Genomic DNA, 22,620 nt, shown 5'->3' on the forward strand with positions numbered 1-22,620 from the left:
TATATATACTTCGTAGTTAAATCTATGATTTTAGATATAAATTGGATTGAGTCACTCATGTTGTGATTATATTGAGTTACATATATTTTTCAAATTCAAAATAAAGTATAATTATTTTTATTATAATTAAGTCAAATCAAATAAATTTTATTTATCGTTTAAATGTATATGTATTTTCATAATATTTATCAAATTATATGTTGATGTTTTTTTAAAAACATTATCTTAATAAAGCGTTGATCAATAGGAAGTTACATGCATATGTAGCTGATACATTTTTGGAAGCTCATGAACACATATTAATATTTACAACAATTAAAATATTTATAAATTTTAAAATAACGTTATGTTTTTGATTTATTGAATGAAAACTGAAATTTATTTTAAATAATCTTAAAATGAGAATTAGATTTGTTTTGGTATTTTGATTATGGTTTTATTAAATTCTACAAACATAAAAACATAAAATTCAAAATCAAATTTAATATTAAGAAAACAAATAACTTTAAAAATGATAAAATATAATATATCTACCTCATTAAACTATTTTTTAATTATTTGATCAAATGATTTTTATTTTTAAAATTTATTTTTAGTTTTTAATATCTCTTAAAAATAAGCAGTAAACAAAATTGTGATTGCATTTGAAATTAATATTATATAAGCAAAATATAATTTATCGATATTTTTTTGCTGTAACTGAAAGATATTATAGTCAACTAAATATATGAAAATAAAAATAAACATTTCAATAATACTAATTATAAACTATTTTTAGTCAATTAAACATATATCAGTTTATGTTACTTAATTATTTTATGTAATGATGTAAGAAAATAGATAGATATATAAAAATATTTTTATTACTTTGAATTTTTTTGTATTGTTTAAAATTATGTTTTAAAAGAAATAATATTTTTCTTCTAGTATCAAGATTAGCTGTGTAAGATTGTTTTTAATGAAATCACATTATACACAAATTTATATTTTTCATCTAAGAAAATATATATAAAAATTTATGTTATTTAAAAAAAAATGCAATATTACTATTTTGTGAACTTTCCATTTTTATGAAATCATATTATATATACATATATTTTTGTTTTTCATTTCGTTTTTTTAACTTTATAAAAAATTCCTTTTTTATTATACGTTTATGTTTTTTGGAAAATTTTAAAAAGGAAACTAAATAAATAATAAATAGTAGTATTTTAAATGTAATATTTTTAATTCATTAAGTGTACCAGTGTAATCAACCATCGTGAGAGTTAATGTGAACGTGACATATAGGAAACTGATTTCTCAGATAATATTATAGAGATACTAAATTAACAAAAGTATCATGTTCACATAAAAAGAGTTTAAAATTTTTTTTTATCCAGAATCTAATATTTACAAATGTTTTTGACTTTTGACAAATATCATATGTAACACATAAAGCCCACTAGACGTGCGTGGACATCTGCAGAAGAGTGTTTTCGCTGCATAACTAAACCGTGTCCGGTGAATCTGGACAAAGCTCAATGGACTTTTATGAGTCTCATTTGAAAATCCTTGTCATTCATTAAGGCCGCTAAGTTAAATTAAACCTGGCCCATTATGATGTATGTTGACAAGTCACACCAGTCGTAACAATCATTTATAATTGGTAGCAAATAAATATTTATTACTTACAAAAATATATATAATAGGTAATCAAATGAACGAAAATCGAAATTTACTTTTAACTCAACAGAAATGTTTTATCACAATTAGATATTATTTTAAAGACTAATTCAATTTCTGATTGCATTTTTAGCTTCTTTGTTTATTATGCAAAAAAAAAAAAGAACAGTAACCGAAAGTTTAGTGGGTAATAGTTGAATTAATATATGGACTTTCAAATAAAGGATAGAAGTGATGATGTTATAGTATACATTCATACAAAACATCTTATTCGTTTTAACACTAAAAAATAAATGATGCAGGGACACAATTCATGTGGTGATTATACAATGGGGAAAGTTCTTAGGTTCCGATATAACCAAAACCAGAAACGAAATAGGCAGTGGCCTGAAGAAAAAGATAGAAGTGTAACCATGTGTGGCCATTGATCACACCATATAATGCACATCCTAGTATGTATATGCCCACCATCACTTCCTTTGAATTCACTCTGCAACAAAAAAAAGCACAAGTTATTGTTAATATAATGTTATTTGTATTTGGTGAACAAGTTGTAAAAAAAAAATTTTGATTGAATAAATTTAACATTTATTCAAAAACAAAGCGCTACTTGACCGGAAAATCTACATCTACAGATCTACAAGTGTACTAAGAAATTTTCCCAAAGAAGCGAGCCTAAGATCACGGAGACCGAGTCTCAATGTTCTCCAAAATATTATGCAACTTTCAATAACAAAAATGTAGGTTTTCATTTTCTTCCCTCACCTTTCATAATAAGATTTTTTTTGGACGACCTTAGATAGTAACTTATTCTTCAAAGCATCTCCTAATTTCTCAGTCACAACCCATTCGTTCACTCGTCCTCCTTCAAGTAGGCCAATCCAAGTTCCTTTGGTTCGATGCATAGCCATTACATTCTCGAACAAGATCCAGATTATCACGAGGTAGAAGGATCTAGTTGGACCAAAGTTATATATATACGTGCATTAAGTTGAAGTCATAAGACAGATTACTCTTGATGACTGATTACATTAAGGATAGGTACCTCGGAGTTGCCATGGTGTGGAAGATGGAGATCATAGAGGGAACATAGATGGTAGACCACAATGGAATGTGGATTTCAGGGAAGAAGACACTTGTTGGTACAATTATACAGTAGAAGAAGAATGTCAAGAAGTGTACTGCCACTTTCCTTACGAAGAAAAAACTGTAGATCACATAGAACTTCTTCCATATTGATACTCTCTGTGTTCCAAAACATACATTTGTTTTCAGTTAGTTTTTGATCATGCTCCACATAGAAAATAAGGGTGCTAACGAAACAAACTAATTGACCTAAACAAACATAATAAAATGCTTTAGATGTTTTTAGAAAATGAAAAAGGAACTCAAAAACAATTTTTAAAAATAAAAATGGTACTTCAGATTTCATTATATTTCATAAAAATGTCGGAAAACCAAAGAAATCAAATCAAAACAGATCCAAACTAAAAACTTTGTTGAAAACCGAGTGATACGAAAAACTAAGTTTGGATCAAACCGTAGTAAAATGGAACCATTTTGAAATCGACACAAAAAAACACATTTGAAGTTAATAAAAAGGCACCGTACATATCACAGTCCCGTGTCCCACCTAGAGACAACGAGAGCTTAATCAATCAAGCACCGAAACGTGTTTGTTTAAATTGGTCCCACTAGTTCAAACAAGTCACCCTGCTTATTAGTTATTACTATCGGGGTTCTATTCAAACTAGAGACGGAATAAACCGGGACCAATCAGTCACTGTCAAGTGGGGATCAAATGAAGCGTAGTGACAAAAAAAGACCTTGTTGTAAATGATCTCCATCGTCATTTTTCTGAATAGATTCGCCGGACCACATGACCACCTATGCTGCTGGAATCTGTAGGCCTTGAATTTGCTTGGAAGCTCGTTCCTCACCTGCATACCACCCCAAAACTACCATTTATTGGGTGTGTACTATTCTTAAATATCATTTTCATATTCTGTAACTATTTTTTTTACCTAACTTTTAATATATAAAACGTGTTGACTGGACCGATAGATGTGTTGGTTAATTTATATAATGTCGTTACTAGGTAATAACTCGATTTTTTTACAAAAATGTGTTACCGTGAGGTCGTTGAGGTAGACAAATTTCCAGCCATGAAGGCCAACGCGAACGGCCAAGTCCATGTCTTCTACAGTTGTCCTTGATTTCCATCCTCCCGCAGCGTCCATTGCCGATATTCTCCATACACCCGCGGTTCCTGTAGTTATATTATCCCTTTTGCTATTACATATTTAATTTCCCTTTTTGTTTTATATATGTTATGCTCTTTCCCATGAGATGGTAATCATTTTTGTTTTTATACTATGTGAAGGTTGTTGACTTTCAACACACACATATATATATAACGAATTGAAAACTAACGTATACCCTTGTATTTTACTGAATGTTATCAAATCTTTTTCCTAAATCAATTAAATATGCTTGGAGGTTAAATTGTACCATTAAAACCGAAGAAAGCATGTCTAGTAAACCCTGATTCTTGTTCCACCTTGAAATGGTAGTTGAGGGACATCTCTTGCATCCTCGTCATTAAGCATTTGTTTGCGTTCACTGCAAGAAAATCGCCATCCAGTATCATTGAATACCGAAAATTCATTAACCTTTGTTTTAAAAATCAATGGATAGTGCATAATAATGCAATCATGTAAGCATACCAAATATCCACCGGGCTTGAACGAGAGCAACATCAGGGTTGTGGACGAGAAACGGGATGGTGCGCGCGAGGTAATCAGGATCGGGCTGGAAATCAGCATCGAAGACGGCCACAAAGTCGCATTGCTTGACGTAGTTATGCGTAAGAGCTTCTTTCATAGCTCCAGCTTTGTAGCCATTCCTGTTATCTCTTCTTTCACACCTTATGTTTATGCCTTGGCTTTGCCATTTTGCAATCTCTATGTCCACACCTTCCTGTAATCCGAAATTTTGTAGCATATGTTTCTTTTCTGAGTTAACAAGATTTAAATTATAGGAAAAGGATAAATATTTTTGTTAAGTTTAACAGTTCTCATTTCAAAAACTAATTGATAATGTGTGAATTCACATATATATTATTTTTTGGTAATGTGTGAATCCTCGTATATTTTATATATATTCTTAGAGCATGATTATCGGTAGCGTTTCTTAATTTTTTTTTTGTTTTTTTTAGTCTGAAAAAAAAAAAATTAAAGCTGAACAAATCGCGGGCCGTCACGTGTCGGTGGGACCTGGGAACAGTACAAAAAACTCTCCACAAGCGATCCTTATTTCACCATTTATTTAACCGATTATTTTCCTATTTGTGGGGCATGCATCTTTAAAACACACTAAAGACTCATTTAAAAGCCCCATTAACGGTGGTCTTACGTCTTCTTTAATTTTAGATGCGAGATCCTAGGAACTTTGAGTGAAATCTCTGAGAAAAACAACGTATATTAGTATGTAAAGAAAATATTTTAAACTTCTTAAATAGTTTTTTTTAATATAAGAAGAAAGTAAAAAAAAACATAATTTTGTTCATAAATTGCGAGGCCCTAATTTAATTGTCAAAGAGGTATCACCGGCTAACTAATTAGATATAAATTAATCGAAAAGCCTTTTTCAGTATTATTTTATTTAAGTAAAATATTATCATACTAAATATACAATAATAATTTATTTATATATTTTGTTATTTAATAAATAGTTATATACTAATGGAATCTAGACAAAAAAACAAATATTGAATATATGTTTACCAAATAAATACGATACTAAAATTTTGTTTCAATGTATTATGGATGGGGTTAGTGTTTTACACTAAATGGCGTGCCATTATTAATAACACTAAGATTATATTATTGTAATTTATTTTTAATTAAAATATAATATAGTTAATATTTATTTATATTTAAAATTTATAATTAAAAATAAACATGAATTTGTAGAATTTTTATACTAACTAATATTTTGCTTAATTAATCGATTGTAATTTTATATTTAAGCTATACTAGTTTTGAAAATAACTACGCTGTAATATACTTTTTATTATTTTAAGTTAATGATTATAGGTTTATATTTAATATATAATCAAGTGGTGTGTCTAAAGATACAAATAAAACAAAACTTTAAAATATCTTAATATTATATTTAGTATTGTGGTTGGAATTATCATGAACAGCCAATTGTCAGAACAGTGTAGAATCTTGTTTATCATGACATTTATATAATATATTAATAATATAGTATTATTTTATATTTTAACATGCTACATACCCTTACGACAGGATCGGTGGAATCATCTACAACTTGAATTACAAGACGGCTCGATGGCCATAATAAACTGCACACTGCCGCTATAGATATTTGAAAGACCTACAAGTATTAAGAGACAGTATGCTTTAAACCATCGTTACTTCTCATTATTTTATAGTGAGAAGGTTAAACAGGTATATAAATATATATACCTCTTTTTCATTGTACATTGGTATTTGGACAAGAACCTTTGGGTAGTTTTCGGATCCAGCCTCGACATCTTCTTGCATGGCCTCCCATTTGTACACTTTCTCCGGTTTACGTCTTAATAACTTACCGAAGAGTATCACAATGTTCATGTAAAAACTCTCGAAGAACACTATGATGGATAAAACCAAACACATAATCACCAAACCCTTGAAAACGGGAAGAAGCACAAGACTTCTCGTTTTTCTCCACAAATATTGGATTTGCATCCATTCAGATTCTGCAGCATTGTTGTCTGCTTCAAGCCTCTCGTGGGCAGTTGCTGAATCTTCAAGGCTCCATCCATTGAACTAATTCATCCAAGAAAAATAACTATTTATTAGTTTATCGTCAACTAATAAAGAACACATGCATATATATATATATATATATATATATATATATAAAGAGCGAGAGAGAGTTATATATAATTACAAGAAGTAAGAGGAGGCTAAGAGTGGAGTCGTATAGGAAGAGGAAGGGCTTCAGAAATAGAGACATTGTTGCTCTAAAAGCTGAAGCTCGAGAGAGTAGAAGTGATAGCTTAATTTTCTTTCTTTCATGTCCCTTTTATTGACATTCTTCTTAATATTTTTTACTGTGATGCCTTATCACTTTTTTACTGATACTGCTTCCTTACTTCTTTTTTATGATTTCCAAATTATTATTTTCTTTCATATCGCAATTTCAGTAGAGGGGGAAGTTAGCGTTATCGCAGCCTCTCTAAGCTGGTAACCACAGAAGGGAACGCAACCAAAAATATCATCACCTCTGCGTGGTTTAGAAATTCCCACATGATTTGCTCATTCTCTACATTTTGATATTATTATTGATAGTTAGTTGTAGTTTTGTACATTAGTGGCGTATCACGTTTTTTTGCACCACGTTTTCATTACCAAATAAAACTGTTATAAAATAATTAGATTCTTATGTGAATTTAAGAAAAATATAATAGATTATGATATGTGCGTATAACTATGCTTAAAACCAAAAGAATGATACAGGATGTGATTAGTCTGATGATGTATCTGATGTACAATTGTGTCGTATACTCATCTTGTAATCTTGTACACTAAAAACCAGATTCTAATTCCTTTGGTTTAACACGCCGGTTTAGCTTTGGTGATGTATAACACTAGTTAAAGAAAATGAGATTATTTGCATTTAGTGTAATGGTACGAAACCTAAGAACGATACCAATATGTATGTTTTGTAGGGTTATTATGGTTTCTTCAATTCCTTCGTCGTTTTTTTTCTTTTTTGATTTCAAATAATTTTTCTGGGCGGAATCTTATCGGTCTACTCTTGTGTTTAAGCAGCATCTTTCTCTTTGTCACTCTCCGATATGTGACTAACAGTAATAGCGAAAGAAACGAGTTAGTGAAAGTTGATACATAGAAACTGCTATAATTATATAGATGGATTCAATCTGGTATATATGAGTATGACTACTGACTGTTTGTTGGGCTAGTTTTGGCTCTAAACTCTTGATCTCTCATCCCAAAATCGATGAAAGAAAAAAACAGTTTTTTTCAGGTCACATTTTTGTAAAAGCTAGATTGTATCAGGAGAACTAGAAAAAAAAAAAATGTAGAAAAGTGATACACCGATAGAAATCCAAAGTAAACTACCACACATCTATTTTACGTATGGATAACTATAGATTTTTCGTATAAAAATTTTATATATATTTCTGGAATAGTTGAATCTCAAGGAAGATAATCTTCGTATCAATCCAAAACATCACTCTTCATACTGAATTAAAAATGATTGTAGCTTTCTTTTTAATATTGCGGCAGAAGTTATCGAAATGGGCATTGTTTTTGGAAAAAATAAATTATTGGGATTTACTCGGCCCAGTAATCGATGTACATATAGGTTTTCGTTAATTAGCCATAATAAGAAAATAATATATATCGTCTAAACTAATGATCCACCGCTTGCATCATAGCGTTAGCAAGCAAGGGACTTCACCCGGGTAATTTAGGGGATACCCGGGATAGTGGGTTCATAGCGTATTCCGTGAAGGGCATATAATGCTGTTTTCCGTTCCCCGGTTCAACAACATGACTTCAACTTCACTTATCAGCTGGGATGTGCTTGGAGAAGTCAAACTCCATGACTCTGAACTCAATGCTAAGTTTCAGAAAATGTACCACGAAAAGGAACAATCATAACGTTAATCTCCACACTGCCAAATAAAGAAGGGCAAACAAGAACTGTCTTTACCTGAAGGTAGATCACCACATCCCCCTAAGGTTGCATTCACCAGAGCATGATCCTGCACTATAAGCCAATTCATGAATATATAAGAAGACGACGTCTCTGTTTTAGAATTGATAAGAACTGATAAGAGTACTTACGGGAAGATACATTGCACAACCTCTCAAGACTCCTTTATATGGATGGCATTACCACTGCATCTTTTGACAGGACAGAATCAAGTAGAATCCTGTCTTTCCTTCAGAAAGCAAATCAGGCTATTGTGTGTTAACAAACTTTTTTGAATCTTTGAGAAAGTTAAGTGACCAATCCAAATAGCAACATTATGATGTGTGACTGTGTTTTTAAGTCCCTAATACTATAAATATTCATTGCAAATGAACACCAGAGTTCTTAAAATTAAGCACAATTAAAAAGCTAATTATTGAAATAGATCGTACTAAATCGTAAGTTACAAAAGTTGAGGGGTTAAATAAAGAATATAAAGTATTTTCGGGGTCAAAACAGAAGTACTCGCAAAGATTTTTCAGTTCTGTCTGAACAAATTTATCTCGGTTCTCAAAATAGTAAGTTACAAAAGTTGAGGGGTTAAATAAAGAATATAAAGTATCAGTGATTGCCCTAGCTTGTCTCTCCCTGCCACGGAAATCGAAGCGCCGTTTCTTCTTAGTTTCGTCGACGCCGGCAGCGACCTAGCTCGCCGGCGTCGTCTTCGTCCGTCTCCCTTGATGCCTAGTTTCACCTCTGCTTCTCTTTCCATCGCCGCTGCTGTTCCGTTCATCTCTGCCGCGACTGCTGCTCCGTTCGTCTCCGACCGACTGCCGCGTTGTTCATCTCCACCATTACTACTACTGTTTCAAATCGTTTGGGTTCAAGCGTGCTCCTAAAGTCCACCGTCTCTTATGCTGTCCGCTTATCTGGGGATTCCCGGGAAGCAATGTCAAGCGGGTTCTCCGCTCCTCGTATTCCTTGCCGCTGCTCCTCCGTTCTGCGTGTTCCTTGGTGCTGTGGCTCCTACTCCTGGTGCGTCAGATCTGTAACTCAAGGCTCTGTGTTCGTAGATCCTCGCCGGAAACCGCCTCCTCTTCCATCCAAACCTTTTCCATTTCATTTCTCCACCGGTGCTTCGAAGACATGTGCTATCGACGAGACCCGCCATTGTGGCGAAGTACTTAAGCTATCTCCGACCTGTCCCGCCAGATGTGCTGACTGCTCCGGTTCACCGCCTGATGCTCCCCCGTTCTCAATCGTTGGTCGTTTGGATACCGCCAGCGACTTTCCACAACCGCATACAACCGTTCGTTGGCTTGTCTTTGGATTGCTAATGATAAGTTTTTGGGCCAGGCTCACTATGATTACTGCTGATATTATCAGCTCACGGCTTAGCTCAGGTAAACACAGTTCAGAAATGGACATGGTTTCATTGATTTTGGCTAAGTCGCAAAGGATTTCCGGTGGATTCATTGGTCCCTTTGAATTGCGCATAATGATATATCTTTTAGTTATGAAGTGTTTTCCGTTGGATTCATCGGGAACATCTTGGTTGCTTGTTCTACCCTCCTCTCATAAGGAGTGGATCTCATACCTTCTTTCAATGAAAGTATACACTTTCTCAGTTCTATTGCTGAGTTCTGGTTTTAGTTTCTCTACCGGTCTATCTTCTTGTGTAGCGGTCTCTACGGGACCTGAAGAGGCAACCGAGATTACTTTTGGGTTTCTCGTAGGTGAGAGCTGGCTTTCAACGTCACATTATGTTACTATCTTTCAGCTGGTCGTGAAGGTTTTATCGACGCATTCAAGCTTCGTCTCGAATTCGCTGTCAACTTTTTATGAAGGGTTATCTCATTTAGCTTATGTTGTTTATCCTTTTAATCAAAGAGGATGTTTAATTCCCTCTAATTATTGTACTCGTGCAAGTTAATGATTAATGAAAACAAGTTGTGTTAAAAAAAAAAAAAAGTATCAGTGATTTGAAATTCGGAAACGTAAAAATTTAGGGAGGAAAAATGGCGGGAGCGAATCAGTCGTGTATATTCTGTCAGATCATACGCAATCCAACCACCACCACTCGTCTCCTTCACGACGTACGTTCTTCTTCTTCTTCTACTACTTGATGGCTAATGGAATAGTTTTCTTACAATTTTAATTTTCTCAGGATGAGAAGGTCGTCGCGTTTCAAGACATCAAGCCCGCCGCTCAGAGGTTTTGTCTTTGTTCTCTCGCTTTACTTGTATTGATTTATGCTTATTTATAGTATCAAGGTTAAAACTCTGCTTCAGGCACTACCTGGTTATTCCAGTAGAACACATTCCAACAGTGAGAGACCTTCAGAGAAGAGATGAAGACTACTCATTGGGTTGGTTTCACTCAAAACAAAATACATCAGTTTCTCAATCTTGTATTCTTTATGTATAAAGTCACATGCTAAGTGTTGGAAAAGAACTGTTGCATAAAGATGCACCTCAAACCTTACATAGGTTAGTCTTCTTGGTTACAAACACTAAAAATCAATTATGAATTTCGACTAATTAAGGCTTTTTCTTGTGGTAGCATTAACCTCATCTGTACTTCCTCGCAGATTTGGTTTTCACCAGCCACCTTTTAACAGTGTTGATCATCTCCATCTCCATTGTTTTGCACTATCTTTTCTGCCCAGGTACTTAAATATATTCTCTTACTTCCCCATGGCCCAAAACTGCAAATAATTTTTTTTATATGAAAATGTGACAACAAAACAGATGGAAAGCTGTCAAGTACAAGTCTTTGGACCTTTTTGGTGGTTTTATTGAAGCAGAGACATTGCTGGCCAAGATAAGGCCTCTTCATTCAAAGGTGTAACTGAAGAACCGACTCACCTACTTCATTGCTTGGTGCTTCTCTTCTCACCTAAAAAGACTGTGCTTCTATATAGTATTTTCTGTTCTTTTGTTGGCAAATCTGTTATGGAATGCCAAAGTATTATTGTGGATTATATATGCTAAGTTGCAGTACCTTTAGCGTCTTTGGATGATAGGTTCTCTTAGATCAAGTACAAATAAATTATTTGTTATGGTGTAACATTCTGGTGAAGTCTAAAAGGAACCACTGGAACTCAAGAATATAGGCCTAACAAACAACAAAGCTTCTTACTGTTGTTATGTCTTCAGTAATTGAAATTCTTGATTTTGCCCATTGTCTTGAACGATTTGGCCCCACAAATTATAAGTTTTTTTGGATGGATCTTTGTTTGGTTCTTGCTCTGTTTTTTTTTAGTTATAAGTTCTGTGCAGGACAGCATATACAAAATCAACAAAGCTTCTCACTTTCCTGAATTTTGTAATGCCGTTTGAACAAAGTTTCAAGCGATCATGCTGTTATTATTTGATAAAGCAGAGAACTTTTACAATAAAATATCGATTTCTTTTGTTGATTGGCAATGATTATTGATCAAGAGATTGGTGAGTTCTCTTCTTCTAAAATGGTAATAACAACTCTTAGGTTTCTTCGGTATGTTATTATTTACCATGTCTCGTTGTTTTGCCACTATCGCTGTGTCACCTTATGGTACGACCTGTCTAAGTAGTTTCTTGGAACATGTTCGCAGATTAACCACATGAAATTTATACAACTTATGGAAGTAAGTAGTAATCTCATGTATAAATTAGCTTCTTAATTAAATTAAATCTTTAAGCTTATAACTTTCATTTTACGTCGTTGTTAATTTACTATGCAATCAACAACAATTTTCTAGGGAATAATACAAATAAATTTTATCAACTATATGGAAACAATAGACAACTCCACCAACAAATAGAATTTCACATCCTTTCCATTTCTATATTTGTTGAACAATATTTATTCTATACACACTTGTGGAGAAATGACAAAAGGGCTTTTGAGTTTTGAATTGTGAAACAGCCTTTGAATCTGTACAACAAGCCTACTATTTTTCATCCTTAATTATGATTTAATTAGGCATTTAAGATTTTCACCATTAACTCATTTGAGTCTTCAACTCTATACTTATCTGATGATGATGACCGATGTGCCTATTCAAGTTGTAACAAATATAGTTTTATGTGAATTAAATTAAGAAAAACTAAGAAATTGTTCCACAAATAAGAGGAAGACGCGTGTCTCTTAGCTACTGTATTTTTGTCGTTTTCGACTGACAAAATCTTCCCTCCTGGGTTGCCTTCCTCCCATAAAGATCCCCCAAAAACTAAAGTCGTAAAAGCTAAAAACTCAGAGAGAGAGAGAGAGAGAAAGAGAAGAAACCCTAACCAGTAGCTTACAGCTTACAAACTCACTCTGCTGAATCATGGCCGCCGTTCCTCTACCTCCCATCCCTCAATCTCCCGGTAAGTCTGAAACCAAGCATCAAATCACATTAACTTTCCCCCTTGACTCATCACAAGGTTTAATGTTGGTTTTGTTGTTGAGCAGAAGGATTCTTGAACCCGTTTCTGTTGAACGGGCCAAAAGGGTTTTGATGAGTTCACTCCGCTTGCTGAGAACGATGACACTTTCGTGAGGCTTGACCTTCCCGGCGTCCCAGAAGAGTGCGTGAGGGTTGGCCTTAGCCGTTCGAAGAGAGCTGTGATCGTCTACGGAGAAGCACCCAAGGTCCACAACCATGACTCCTCTTCCCGTAAATACCTCACCATCATCAAAACCATTTGCACTTGCTGCGACTTCATCGGCTGCACCTTCCAAATGTCCGACGGTGTTCTCAGACTTGTCCTCTCCAACACTTGCACCGATCCCTCCTCCTGCATCTGTACGTCGACTTTCCCCTTTCTATTTTTATTATTTTGTTTTTTTTTTAATGATATTAATTTCCTGCGTTCCCAAAGACAACTTTGCTGTCACAGTCGCTAACGGGATAGTGAAGGTGACTGGTCAAGCTCCTTCCGTTAGCCACGACTCTGCTGGCCGGTTCTACTCTGGTGACGTGGCTATGCTCTCCGCTCCTGTCAATATTCCTAGCCGTCGGATCAAAACCATCGCCAAGAACGGTGTGATTCGCCTCCTCATCCCTCCCCTTTGATTTCATGATATGCATGTTTCTAGACCTTTTTGTTGGGATTAAGCGCTTTGATGTTTTTTTTTAAATTTCGACTACTTTTGGATATGTTGCAAAAAGAGACATTACTTTATTTTGTGTAACGTCCTACGCTTTATGCATGAGTCTTCTCTTTAAGTAAGTAGATTAGCTATCATCAAAATGCGAGACTCTTTGAATGAATCTCCGCATCAAGCTTCTTCTTCTTTGTCAGCCTTGCGATTCTGCTATATTTCAGCTACCAAAAATATTCCCTAATAAGTTATTATCACCCATTTATAGCTCTAACTTCAATGCTGCCATGAAATGAAACATCATGCTTAATTATAGTTCAAAATAAAGCTTGGGACTATTCGTTGGCAAGATCTGGCGAAACAAGTTTTATTACTTCTATCCCGTTAAACCCAATATATACATGCAAGATAAAAAATTAAACACGATTTATTTTATTAGAAGCCAGTAAGTTATTTTAAAAAAGATAATACTTTGATATAAAACAATTGCCTCATATTTGTACATTAGTAATCATTTGACACACTGAAATTGTTACATTAAATACATGGGGTAGATGAAAGTTATCTAAAGACCCCAATATATGTAGTAAATTAATGTTATCAGATAGCAATATTATTTAGCAAAAACAAAAAGTAAAGTGGGCTTATACGAAATTACTTATAATTTACGTACAAATGTTAAACATTTGGTGGAAGTGTGTATATTTATCTGTATGTACAGAGTACAAACGCTGTTAAGAACAATATGAACTTTTTTTTTGATCAAAAAGAACAATATGAATATACTTATAAAACAAACAAAAACAACGTCTTTATCTGTGTGCCTGAAAGCGCATGCAGTTACGAGGTCTACAATAGAGCTGAAAACTAGTCGACAAAATAAAGCTGAAACCTTGCTAATTTTAGCCAAAGACCAACTTTTTAACGTGTCTAAATAAAAACTCAGACCTGTCACTAGTGTACGAACTGTTGAAGATTTCAAAATTATACGTATATAATATATTTTGATAAAAAAAACAAATACGTATATAATATATATATGTAGACTAGACTGTGTATATTACTGCAGGTAAATTAAATATAAGTTTTTTTCAACGTTGAAACTGTTGACAAATGCAAAAATGGCACGTGTCACAACGGGGATTGTTTGTCATTTTTACCTGACAAACCTCCATACCTCTCTCTTTCGCTTAAAGGTTCCCTCTGGTAAAATCTCACAAACCTCTAAAACCATAAAGAGAAAAAAAAAGTTAGAGAAATCTTTAAGAAAAACTCCAAAACCCTAACACCTCCGTCTAACCATGCCGGTCATGAACATCGGTCCCGTCCCTCAATCTCATGGTATTATTTATCCTAGTTCTATTCATCATTCTTTAAATCTTTAATGTTGATTGATATTATATACTTATCATATAATATCATCTTTTTTGTGGTCAGATGGGTTTTACGCAAGGAATAATCCGTATCAGGTGAACGGACCAAAAGGGTTTACTGAGTTCAAGCTCATGGAAGAGAATGAGGATCTGTACGCGAGGTTTGATTTCCCTGGTGTCACCAAAGAAAGTGTGAGAATCCTTGTGGAGCCATTGAAGAAGGCTGTTTTTGTGTTCGGAGACGCACCGAAAGAGTTTAGACACGATTCTTCTCACCGCAAATACGGAGCCGTAACGGGACTTGTCTGCGATTGTTGTGAGATCAGTAACATTCAGTGTTTTGTTGGAGATGGTGTCGTCAGGCTCATTCTCTCCAAGAAGAAGATCAATCTTCATTTCCCTTCCTCATGTTCTTGTAAGCTAATTTCTCGAATTAATGCAACATAAAAAAAATCTTTCATATATATTTATTTTCGGGAGACTGATATCGATCTGACATTTTGTTTATGTTTTGTCTCTCTCAGTTGGTGGTGCCACAATGCCTACTGTTCCTTTCCTTGGTAATGTCTCTTCGTGTTTAATCTCGAATCAATAGATGATTTATTTTTCTTGCTTTCATTTACCAGTTTTGAATGTTAAAGCTTTTTTTTTTGTTCTTGTGACAGCTTGCGTAATTAATGGGTATAACCCAGAAGTTATTGGATTTTAAGTATTGGTTTTTATTCTTTCTATGCATAATTGCATATCATATAGTATCTGACGTTGTTCATGGGATGTGTGCTGATTCTATGGTTGCAGTCGCAGGTGGCCATCCTCTTGCTATGCTTATACATATTAAAGTTTGACTTACTTTTTTACATTTTCTTCCTTACTTTTATCTTTTAAATAATATATTTTATTCTTTAATTTGGTAGCCCATCTTCGTGGACATAACGCAGAAGGTATTTATTTCATTTGATTTGATTATTAAGCGATAAGATAACTTCACAAACCCTCAGGCGCATAATCTGGATTGTTATGTATGTATGTATGTATAATTAAATAATGGCTCCATTGTGACACAACTTACAGTTTATAAATTGAGGTCTCTGTAGTATTAGCCGTATGTATATTTCACATTTTTCATGCATGTTCTTTTCTCTTATGTTGTATGTATATCAATTAATTACACTACTGAACAAAGAATTAATTGGGGACGTTAAAGTATATTATAATATTGATAAATGTTATGTTATGTGATTTACTGTTTTGGACAGATCCGGCGTTTACAGGTCCGGTCACACTACCACACCCTTCAGTGTTGGAGGGATCCACGAGTGCCTACGAATCAAAGCATTTCCCAAACGGCGGTCTCTTCCTGCGTATTGACATGCCCGGCGTCCCCAATGATCGTTTCATGATGACGGTTGAAAGTGACGGTGGCATCACTGTTATCGGAAGAGCTCCTCCCGCTTTGCACGACTCGAGCGGGCGTGAGTACAGAGGCAAGGTCGCCGTCGTTCCTCTAGCCTATGACAACCGTCGGATCAAAGTAATTGCTAAACATGGTGTCATCCGCCTTATTATCCCTCCTTTCTAGTTTTATCACCATCTTAATTAGTTCATGCTTATATATGATGGACCTTATTATATGTTTAAACTAATGGACTATTCTTCATGTTTTTTGGATTTTGAATATTTGAAGAACAATATGAATGATATATTTTTATAAGAGCGCAATCAAATTAACATGTATATGTCTATCATGTTTATCCATCACACGTATTTAGGTGTAACCAAAAGATAAACATGATTTCACGACGTAGGCTTGTACATATGGGATCGGATCATACACTCTTTTTCTCCTTAATAATTACAAAAATAAAGAAAAAAGTTTCACAAATGGGGAGTCGAAGCGTGTCTAATTCTGATGCATTACGAAGTCGCAAATTGAAAGACGACAGCTCATTGCCTTGTCTTTGTTCGTTGCCTTCTCTTTCCTCTGAAACATAAAGGTCGAAAAAAACAGTGAGAGAGAAACCCTAAAGAACAGTCACCTTTAGAAATCTGAAACCTCACCGAAAACTTCTCTCTCGTTGTTGAAAAATGGTGGTCCCTCTTACCGTTGCTCCTCCATCTAGAGGTAAGATACTTCTCAACCATCCTCAAATCTCGTTCACGTTTTCACTTATACTATACTTTTTTTCTCAGTTTTGTTTTTTTCTGTCTTTGTGTATGTCTGTTTTGGTGTGGAGCAGAAGGGTTTTACGCGGTTAACAACCCGTTTCTCGTAAGCGGACCAAAAGGGTTCACAGAGTTCAAGATGCTTGAGAACGAGGACATGTTCATTCGGATTGACTTTCCCGGTGTTCCACAAGACAGCATAAAGGTTAGGATTGACCCGACGAAGAAGGCTGTGTCTATCACCGCGGACGCACCAAAAGAGCACAAACATGACTCTTCTCCTCGGAACTACGGCTCCGCTACAGGTCTCGTCTGTAAATGCTGCGAGATCTCCGGCTTGGTCTCACACATGTCGGACGGTGTTCTCAGGCTTCACCTCTCCAAGACCCGCGCCTCATCACAAAGCCCTTCATGCATCTGTATATTACTTTCAAACTATAATCCCTTTTTTTGGTTATTTAAATCAATATACTAAAGATTCTATATACTAAAAAAAATTTCAATTTATTTTCTACAGCGTTTCTTGGTGGCCCAGACCGAGAAGGTAACCTTTCACCACATTTTCCTTTATTATCTTTGATTTGTTTTTTATACAATTAATTATCTGATTTAATGGTTTATTAATTTATTATCTTGATTTTTTTTTTCTACAAGTCTTTTTCTCACAAACTTTTAAATATATATTCTTATTATACCCTAAATTAATTGTTACTTTTGTCTCTATTTTATGGTCAAAGATCGTTGTAGCACGGGTCCTCACACGTTTCCTCACGGCACGGATCCACATGGTATTTACATATGTTCTCTTTCTGCAAGCTTTTGAAATATGTCATTAAACCGTATGTGAAATATAATGAGTTTGGTTGTGGAAGCGCAGACCCGGAGTTAACCGGTCCGTTACTGGAGCCACACCCATGCGTGAACATAGGTTCGGATATGGCCTATGAGTGGAAGATTCTCTCAAACGGCGGTCTATACGTGCGTGTAGACATGCCGGGTGTTCCCAAGGATAGGTTCACCGTCTCCGTCGTGAACGGGAGAGTATCGGTGACTGGTGATGCTCCTGCCGTTGGCCTTGACTCTGGTGGCCGGTTCTACTCTGGTGAGGTGGCTATGCTCGAAAGTCAGGTCAGTATTCCTGGCCGTAAGATCAAGACCATTGCCAAGAACGGTGTGATCCGTTTGATCATCCCTCCCCTCTGATTTTAGTGATGAAAGTCATGAAACCATGTATGCTTCTGAGTTCTGATTCGTAGTTTAGTCTTGTGGACTTCTTCTTTGAAGGTTATGTCGTTATTTTGAGGGATATTTATGTCGCTTTATGTTTTTAATCAACTCTTGGATATGTTCCTTGGCTAAAAAATACAAACTTACTTTATCTATATTTTGAAAACTTTTAGTCTTACAGCTTTATAATCTCTTAAAATTAATTAACCACATGGCTGCAACATTTGATCTGCAACACAAATGTACGTTCTTTAATATAGGTAACTACAAGAACATCGTAGCATTTAAATTAAAACAGCAAATTATAAGCTTTTTAAATTGATTCATGAGAATTTTTACAGCAATGAAGTTTCAAATGCATCAATAATGGGTTGTTATGTGTTAAAAAAACGTCCCATGTATCATCCAACATTTTCGACAATTCATCTTCCCGTTGCCTTAGCAACCTGGATTTTTTTGTCGGAAGCACACACGATCAAGACTAACCAGCTGACATTTTGGAGTCAGGTCTTTTCTCTATGGATGGTGCAACAATTAGCAATTTGATCCTCGTTAAGGATCAATCTTGATGTTATGGATCCTGAGTGTTTTTATTTTTGGGCGTTAGAACTTCAATCCCCATACAATTCTTTCTCAAATTGAAATTTACTCTGTTTACTGATCTTGTTTCACAATTTCATTGTAGCTAGTAGTCTACAATACTGTAACGCTGATAAGATAGTTATATTATCTAAACCTTAAAAGTGAAAACTATCCAAAAAAAAAAAAAAAAAAAATTCAGACAGAAACTTCGAGTTCTGTTTAATTAGTAAGAGCACCCCCACTTGACAAAGTATTTTTTTATTATATTTTTTTTCTGTTTGATTTTTGTTTTAAAAAAAAAAAAAAAAAAAAATTAATCGGACCAATCGCGGGCCGCCACGTGCCGTGGGACCCGCACTACAGTGCGGTTCAATGAGAAGAGGTGGAGAGAGACAAGTTCATCACTATTCATTATTTTAATATTTTTTTTCTTTTTGGAATCTGTGTGAACCCCCCATAAGTTCACTAATGGGGGTGCTCTAAGAACTGACAAGACGCGTAAGCACTAAAACAAAAGATTTTGCCATAATCCTCAGGAGGATAAGAAAAACTACGTGAATGAAATGAACGCTTGATTGACGATTGTATAGTTTGAGTGATTAACATGTGCTATGTGCATGTATGCAAGTGGGTTCATTATTCACGTCTTCTTCTGCGGATGTCCTAGGTCATATACTCATAACAGGACTTAACTAAGATCCTACACACCTTCATGATTATCTGAAACGAAACTAATACTGTATGAACAGAAACATTTGACTTTGACGTTCGATTTTTTTTTTCTTTCTTTTTTGACGTTCGATTTTTTTTGTCCTTCGTTTAGTGACCGTATATCAGTTTTGAGGAATTCAACATTTAGAAACTCTCACAGAAACTTCCATTGCTTTTTAAATAGTGAAAACAGACAGATGCTTGAACACTAAGACAATATCTTGTAAGGAAAATGAAGCAGAGGAGTTCCTCACTAATCCTCTGTTTTGTTCTCATTGTTTCCTTTGTTGCTTCAGTTTCAGCACAAACGTGCGTACACAACGGGAAGAACTTCATACCCAACGGTACATATGACGCAAACCGCCGTCTCATCCTCTCCTCTCTTCCGTCCAATGCCGCGGCTCAAGATGGCTTCTACAGCGGTTCCATTGGACAAGAACCTAGCCGAGTCTACGCGGCAGGGATGTGCATCCCTGGAGCAGAAGCAAATGATTGTTCCGCTTGTATCAAATTAAAGGCGCATCTGACTGGTTGGTACAAGCGCGTATTACTGGGCACTTGATCCAACTCCTTGCCTTGTCCGTTACTCCAACAATTCTTTTTCAGGATCCGCAGGTTACTGGGAGATTGTACCTCAGTACGTTAAGAGCCTTCTCGAGCGTACTTTGTGGAGTAACTTTCTTGTTGATTAACTAGTTAATCAATTGGATACACATGTCACTAGCTTCGTAAACCATCCTGATCTCATGTTTGGTAATTTTGCTCAGGAATTAAGGATTTGTTGGATGATGGACAAAGTTAGTCCTTTCCCTGACGATTTGCTCTTGAAGATACTGTCATATCTTCCGACAAACGAAGTCCGGATCACAAGTGTTTTGTCGAAACGTTGGCGTTCTCTTTGGATGCTTCTGCCAAAACTTGAGTTGTGGCAATTTCAATATGGAAACATACGAAAGCTTTTGCCAATTTGTTAACAAATCTCTTTTACTATACAAGGCTCCAGTTCTTGAAAGTTTGCACCTAAGTCTTGAAGGAACTTATTCTGACACAGATATTGTATCGTGCTTTGAAATTGCATCAAACCGCAGTCTGCATGAGCTAAATGTGGTTTATGGGTTTTTGTCGAGTTTGAGCTTACCAAGAAGAACGTGTGAAACACTAGTGGCCATGCATCTCTCATATGTTTTCCTCAATGTCACTTTAGTTCCAGACTCCTTTAAAGTGCTCAAAACTCTGCATCTTCTATCTATGCAGTACAAAGGCAATGATAATGAATCCTTTACAAGACTTTTATCAAAATGTCCTGTCCTTGAAGATTTGCTAATAGAGTACCATGATGCTACACAAACTTTTACTGTGGAGGTGCCTTCCTTACAAAGCTTATCCGTTATTTGTTCACCAAGCCAATATTTTTGCTTGAATACTCCGTCTTTGAAGCACTTGAAGATTGAAGCGTGTTTGATGAAATTGCGCAACATTCAAAAGATGCCTCACATTGTAACAGCTGATCTTAAGATCTTAATACAAACCGATCTGCTGGACCTTCCGGGGTCTCTCACATCTGTTAAACATCTCTCTTTATGCTTGATTGCTCCTAAAGGACAGGTACCACAATAGTATTTTTGTCATTTTTATCCAATATTTTTTCATATATACGAGATTATACTTGGAAATGGCAGGTTCCGCACAAACCAACTGAGATCTTTCACCAGCTTCATCATCTAAGTTTTTGGACATGTTATCGAGACTGGCCGAGTTATCTCAAGTGGATCATAGAAGCTTCCCCTAAGCTACAAACTCTCAAACTCTACCATCATGTACGTAAAAGCAAAAAAAATATGATCAATATGCCTTTTTGCGTGATAAAGTTTTTAATTAATTACATTTATAATTCTAATTTCCTTTTTCTTATAATAATTTTTCCCGAAACCACTTAGCTTACAAGAAGAAAATTACCTTTAGAATATAATGTGATTTGGTCCATGCTTTCAAAAAAAATCACAAAATTATTCTCTTTATAATTTTAATTTAATGAAAGAGAAATATTTATTTTTAATTTCTATATATATATATATGTAGACCAGTTTTATTTTTATACCTTTCTGGCAAATGTAAGAGGCACAATTTGTTAAATTCTTATAACTTATATGATTGTGATTGATAGGAGCAATTTTACAAAGAGTTCTCACAAGAGTTTCAAAATATTATAAACAATAAATAAAATTTAATAAGAGTACTTTAAGATCTTAGTTTTCATAATGAAAATCTTTGAGATATCCTCGTGATTTTGAAATACTTCTAACAATAAAATATAAATAAATTTTTATATATACTTAAACTTTTAAAATTAAAAACCTCTACTAGAATTATTCTTATGCACTTCCCAACTAATCAACAATTTAGTTTATTTATTTTCTAAAAATATATCACAATATACATAATCATACGAATATTATATATATATATATATATATATATATGTATAGTACAACAAAACAAAACAAAGCAAATTACTATTCTAATTTTTTTTTTGCTATTCTAGTTTAGTTTATTAAAAGCAGAAAAGGTATAGTTCAATTTGGAAATATATATGCTTGAAAATTAAAAAGCACATGTTTAACTGAGATATCTAAAATTAAATTTTATTTCAAATTTATAAGGGGTTTTTGCCAAAACTAATCCACAATTTGATTTTAATCCCAAACCTATACCCAAACTTGAATCAAATGCAAAACTAACCTAAAAGCCAAGTGAAATTACAGCTCAACCCCTTATGACTAAACAAAAAAACAGAAGCCATTTTTACGAATATAGCCCCAGTAAATCGTCTGAGTCATCTGAGATGTTGGAAGTCGTCTGGACGACTGAAGTGTAAGTCGTCTGGTACCAGTTTATTTTAAAAATAATTTATAAATCTTGTAAAAAAATATTTTGATGGGTGAAAAATAAAAATCAAGTAATTATAAACAGTTTTAAGTGATATAAATTAAGATATGATAAAATTGATTTGTTTTGAAGATAGATGAGTGGAAGTAGTGAATCATGAAATACTTTGGTTTAGGAGTTTGGCAAACATATGTTGTAGTATTGT

General features: G+C 34.5%; 1 protein-coding gene, 1 long non-coding RNA gene and 1 pseudogene across 3 annotated transcripts; 2 read left to right on the forward strand and 1 right to left on the reverse strand.

Annotated features, from left to right (window-relative positions):
- Nucleotides 1–1,859: 1,859 nt before the first annotated feature.
- On the reverse strand, nucleotides 1,860–6,859 carry LOC106301739 (probable mannan synthase 1). The gene is made up of 10 exons (XM_013738205.1): nucleotides 6,628–6,859; nucleotides 6,159–6,503; nucleotides 5,968–6,066; nucleotides 4,392–4,644; nucleotides 4,177–4,287; nucleotides 3,798–3,934; nucleotides 3,492–3,605; nucleotides 2,711–2,910; nucleotides 2,431–2,619; nucleotides 1,860–2,155 (listed from the first exon to the last, which is right to left on the reverse strand). The coding sequence occupies exons 1-10, from the start codon at nucleotides 6,691–6,693 to the stop codon at nucleotides 2,008–2,010; spliced, it is 1,662 nt and encodes a 553-aa protein (XP_013593659.1). The 5' UTR covers nucleotides 6,694–6,859; the 3' UTR covers nucleotides 1,860–2,007.
- A 3,717-nt stretch (nucleotides 6,860–10,576) lies between these two features.
- On the forward strand, nucleotides 10,577–11,513 carry LOC106305122. Of its 2 annotated transcripts, none has more exons than XR_001262917.1 (3): nucleotides 10,577–10,892; nucleotides 10,966–11,071; nucleotides 11,154–11,513. It is a non-coding gene; the product is annotated as an uncharacterized LOC106305122 (long non-coding RNA). The 2 variants fall into 2 exon arrangements; XR_001262916.1 differs by having other exon boundaries at nucleotides 10,994–11,071.
- A 1,202-nt stretch (nucleotides 11,514–12,715) lies between these two features.
- LOC106303281 lies at nucleotides 12,716–18,304 on the forward strand (annotated as a pseudogene).
- The last annotated feature ends 4,316 nt before the right edge of the window (nucleotides 18,305–22,620 follow it).

Source organism: Brassica oleracea, chromosome C7 (assembly GCF_000695525.1).
Source record: "Brassica oleracea var. oleracea cultivar TO1000 chromosome C7, BOL, whole genome shotgun sequence".
NCBI classification, from domain to species: Eukaryota; Viridiplantae; Streptophyta; class Magnoliopsida; order Brassicales; family Brassicaceae; genus Brassica; species Brassica oleracea.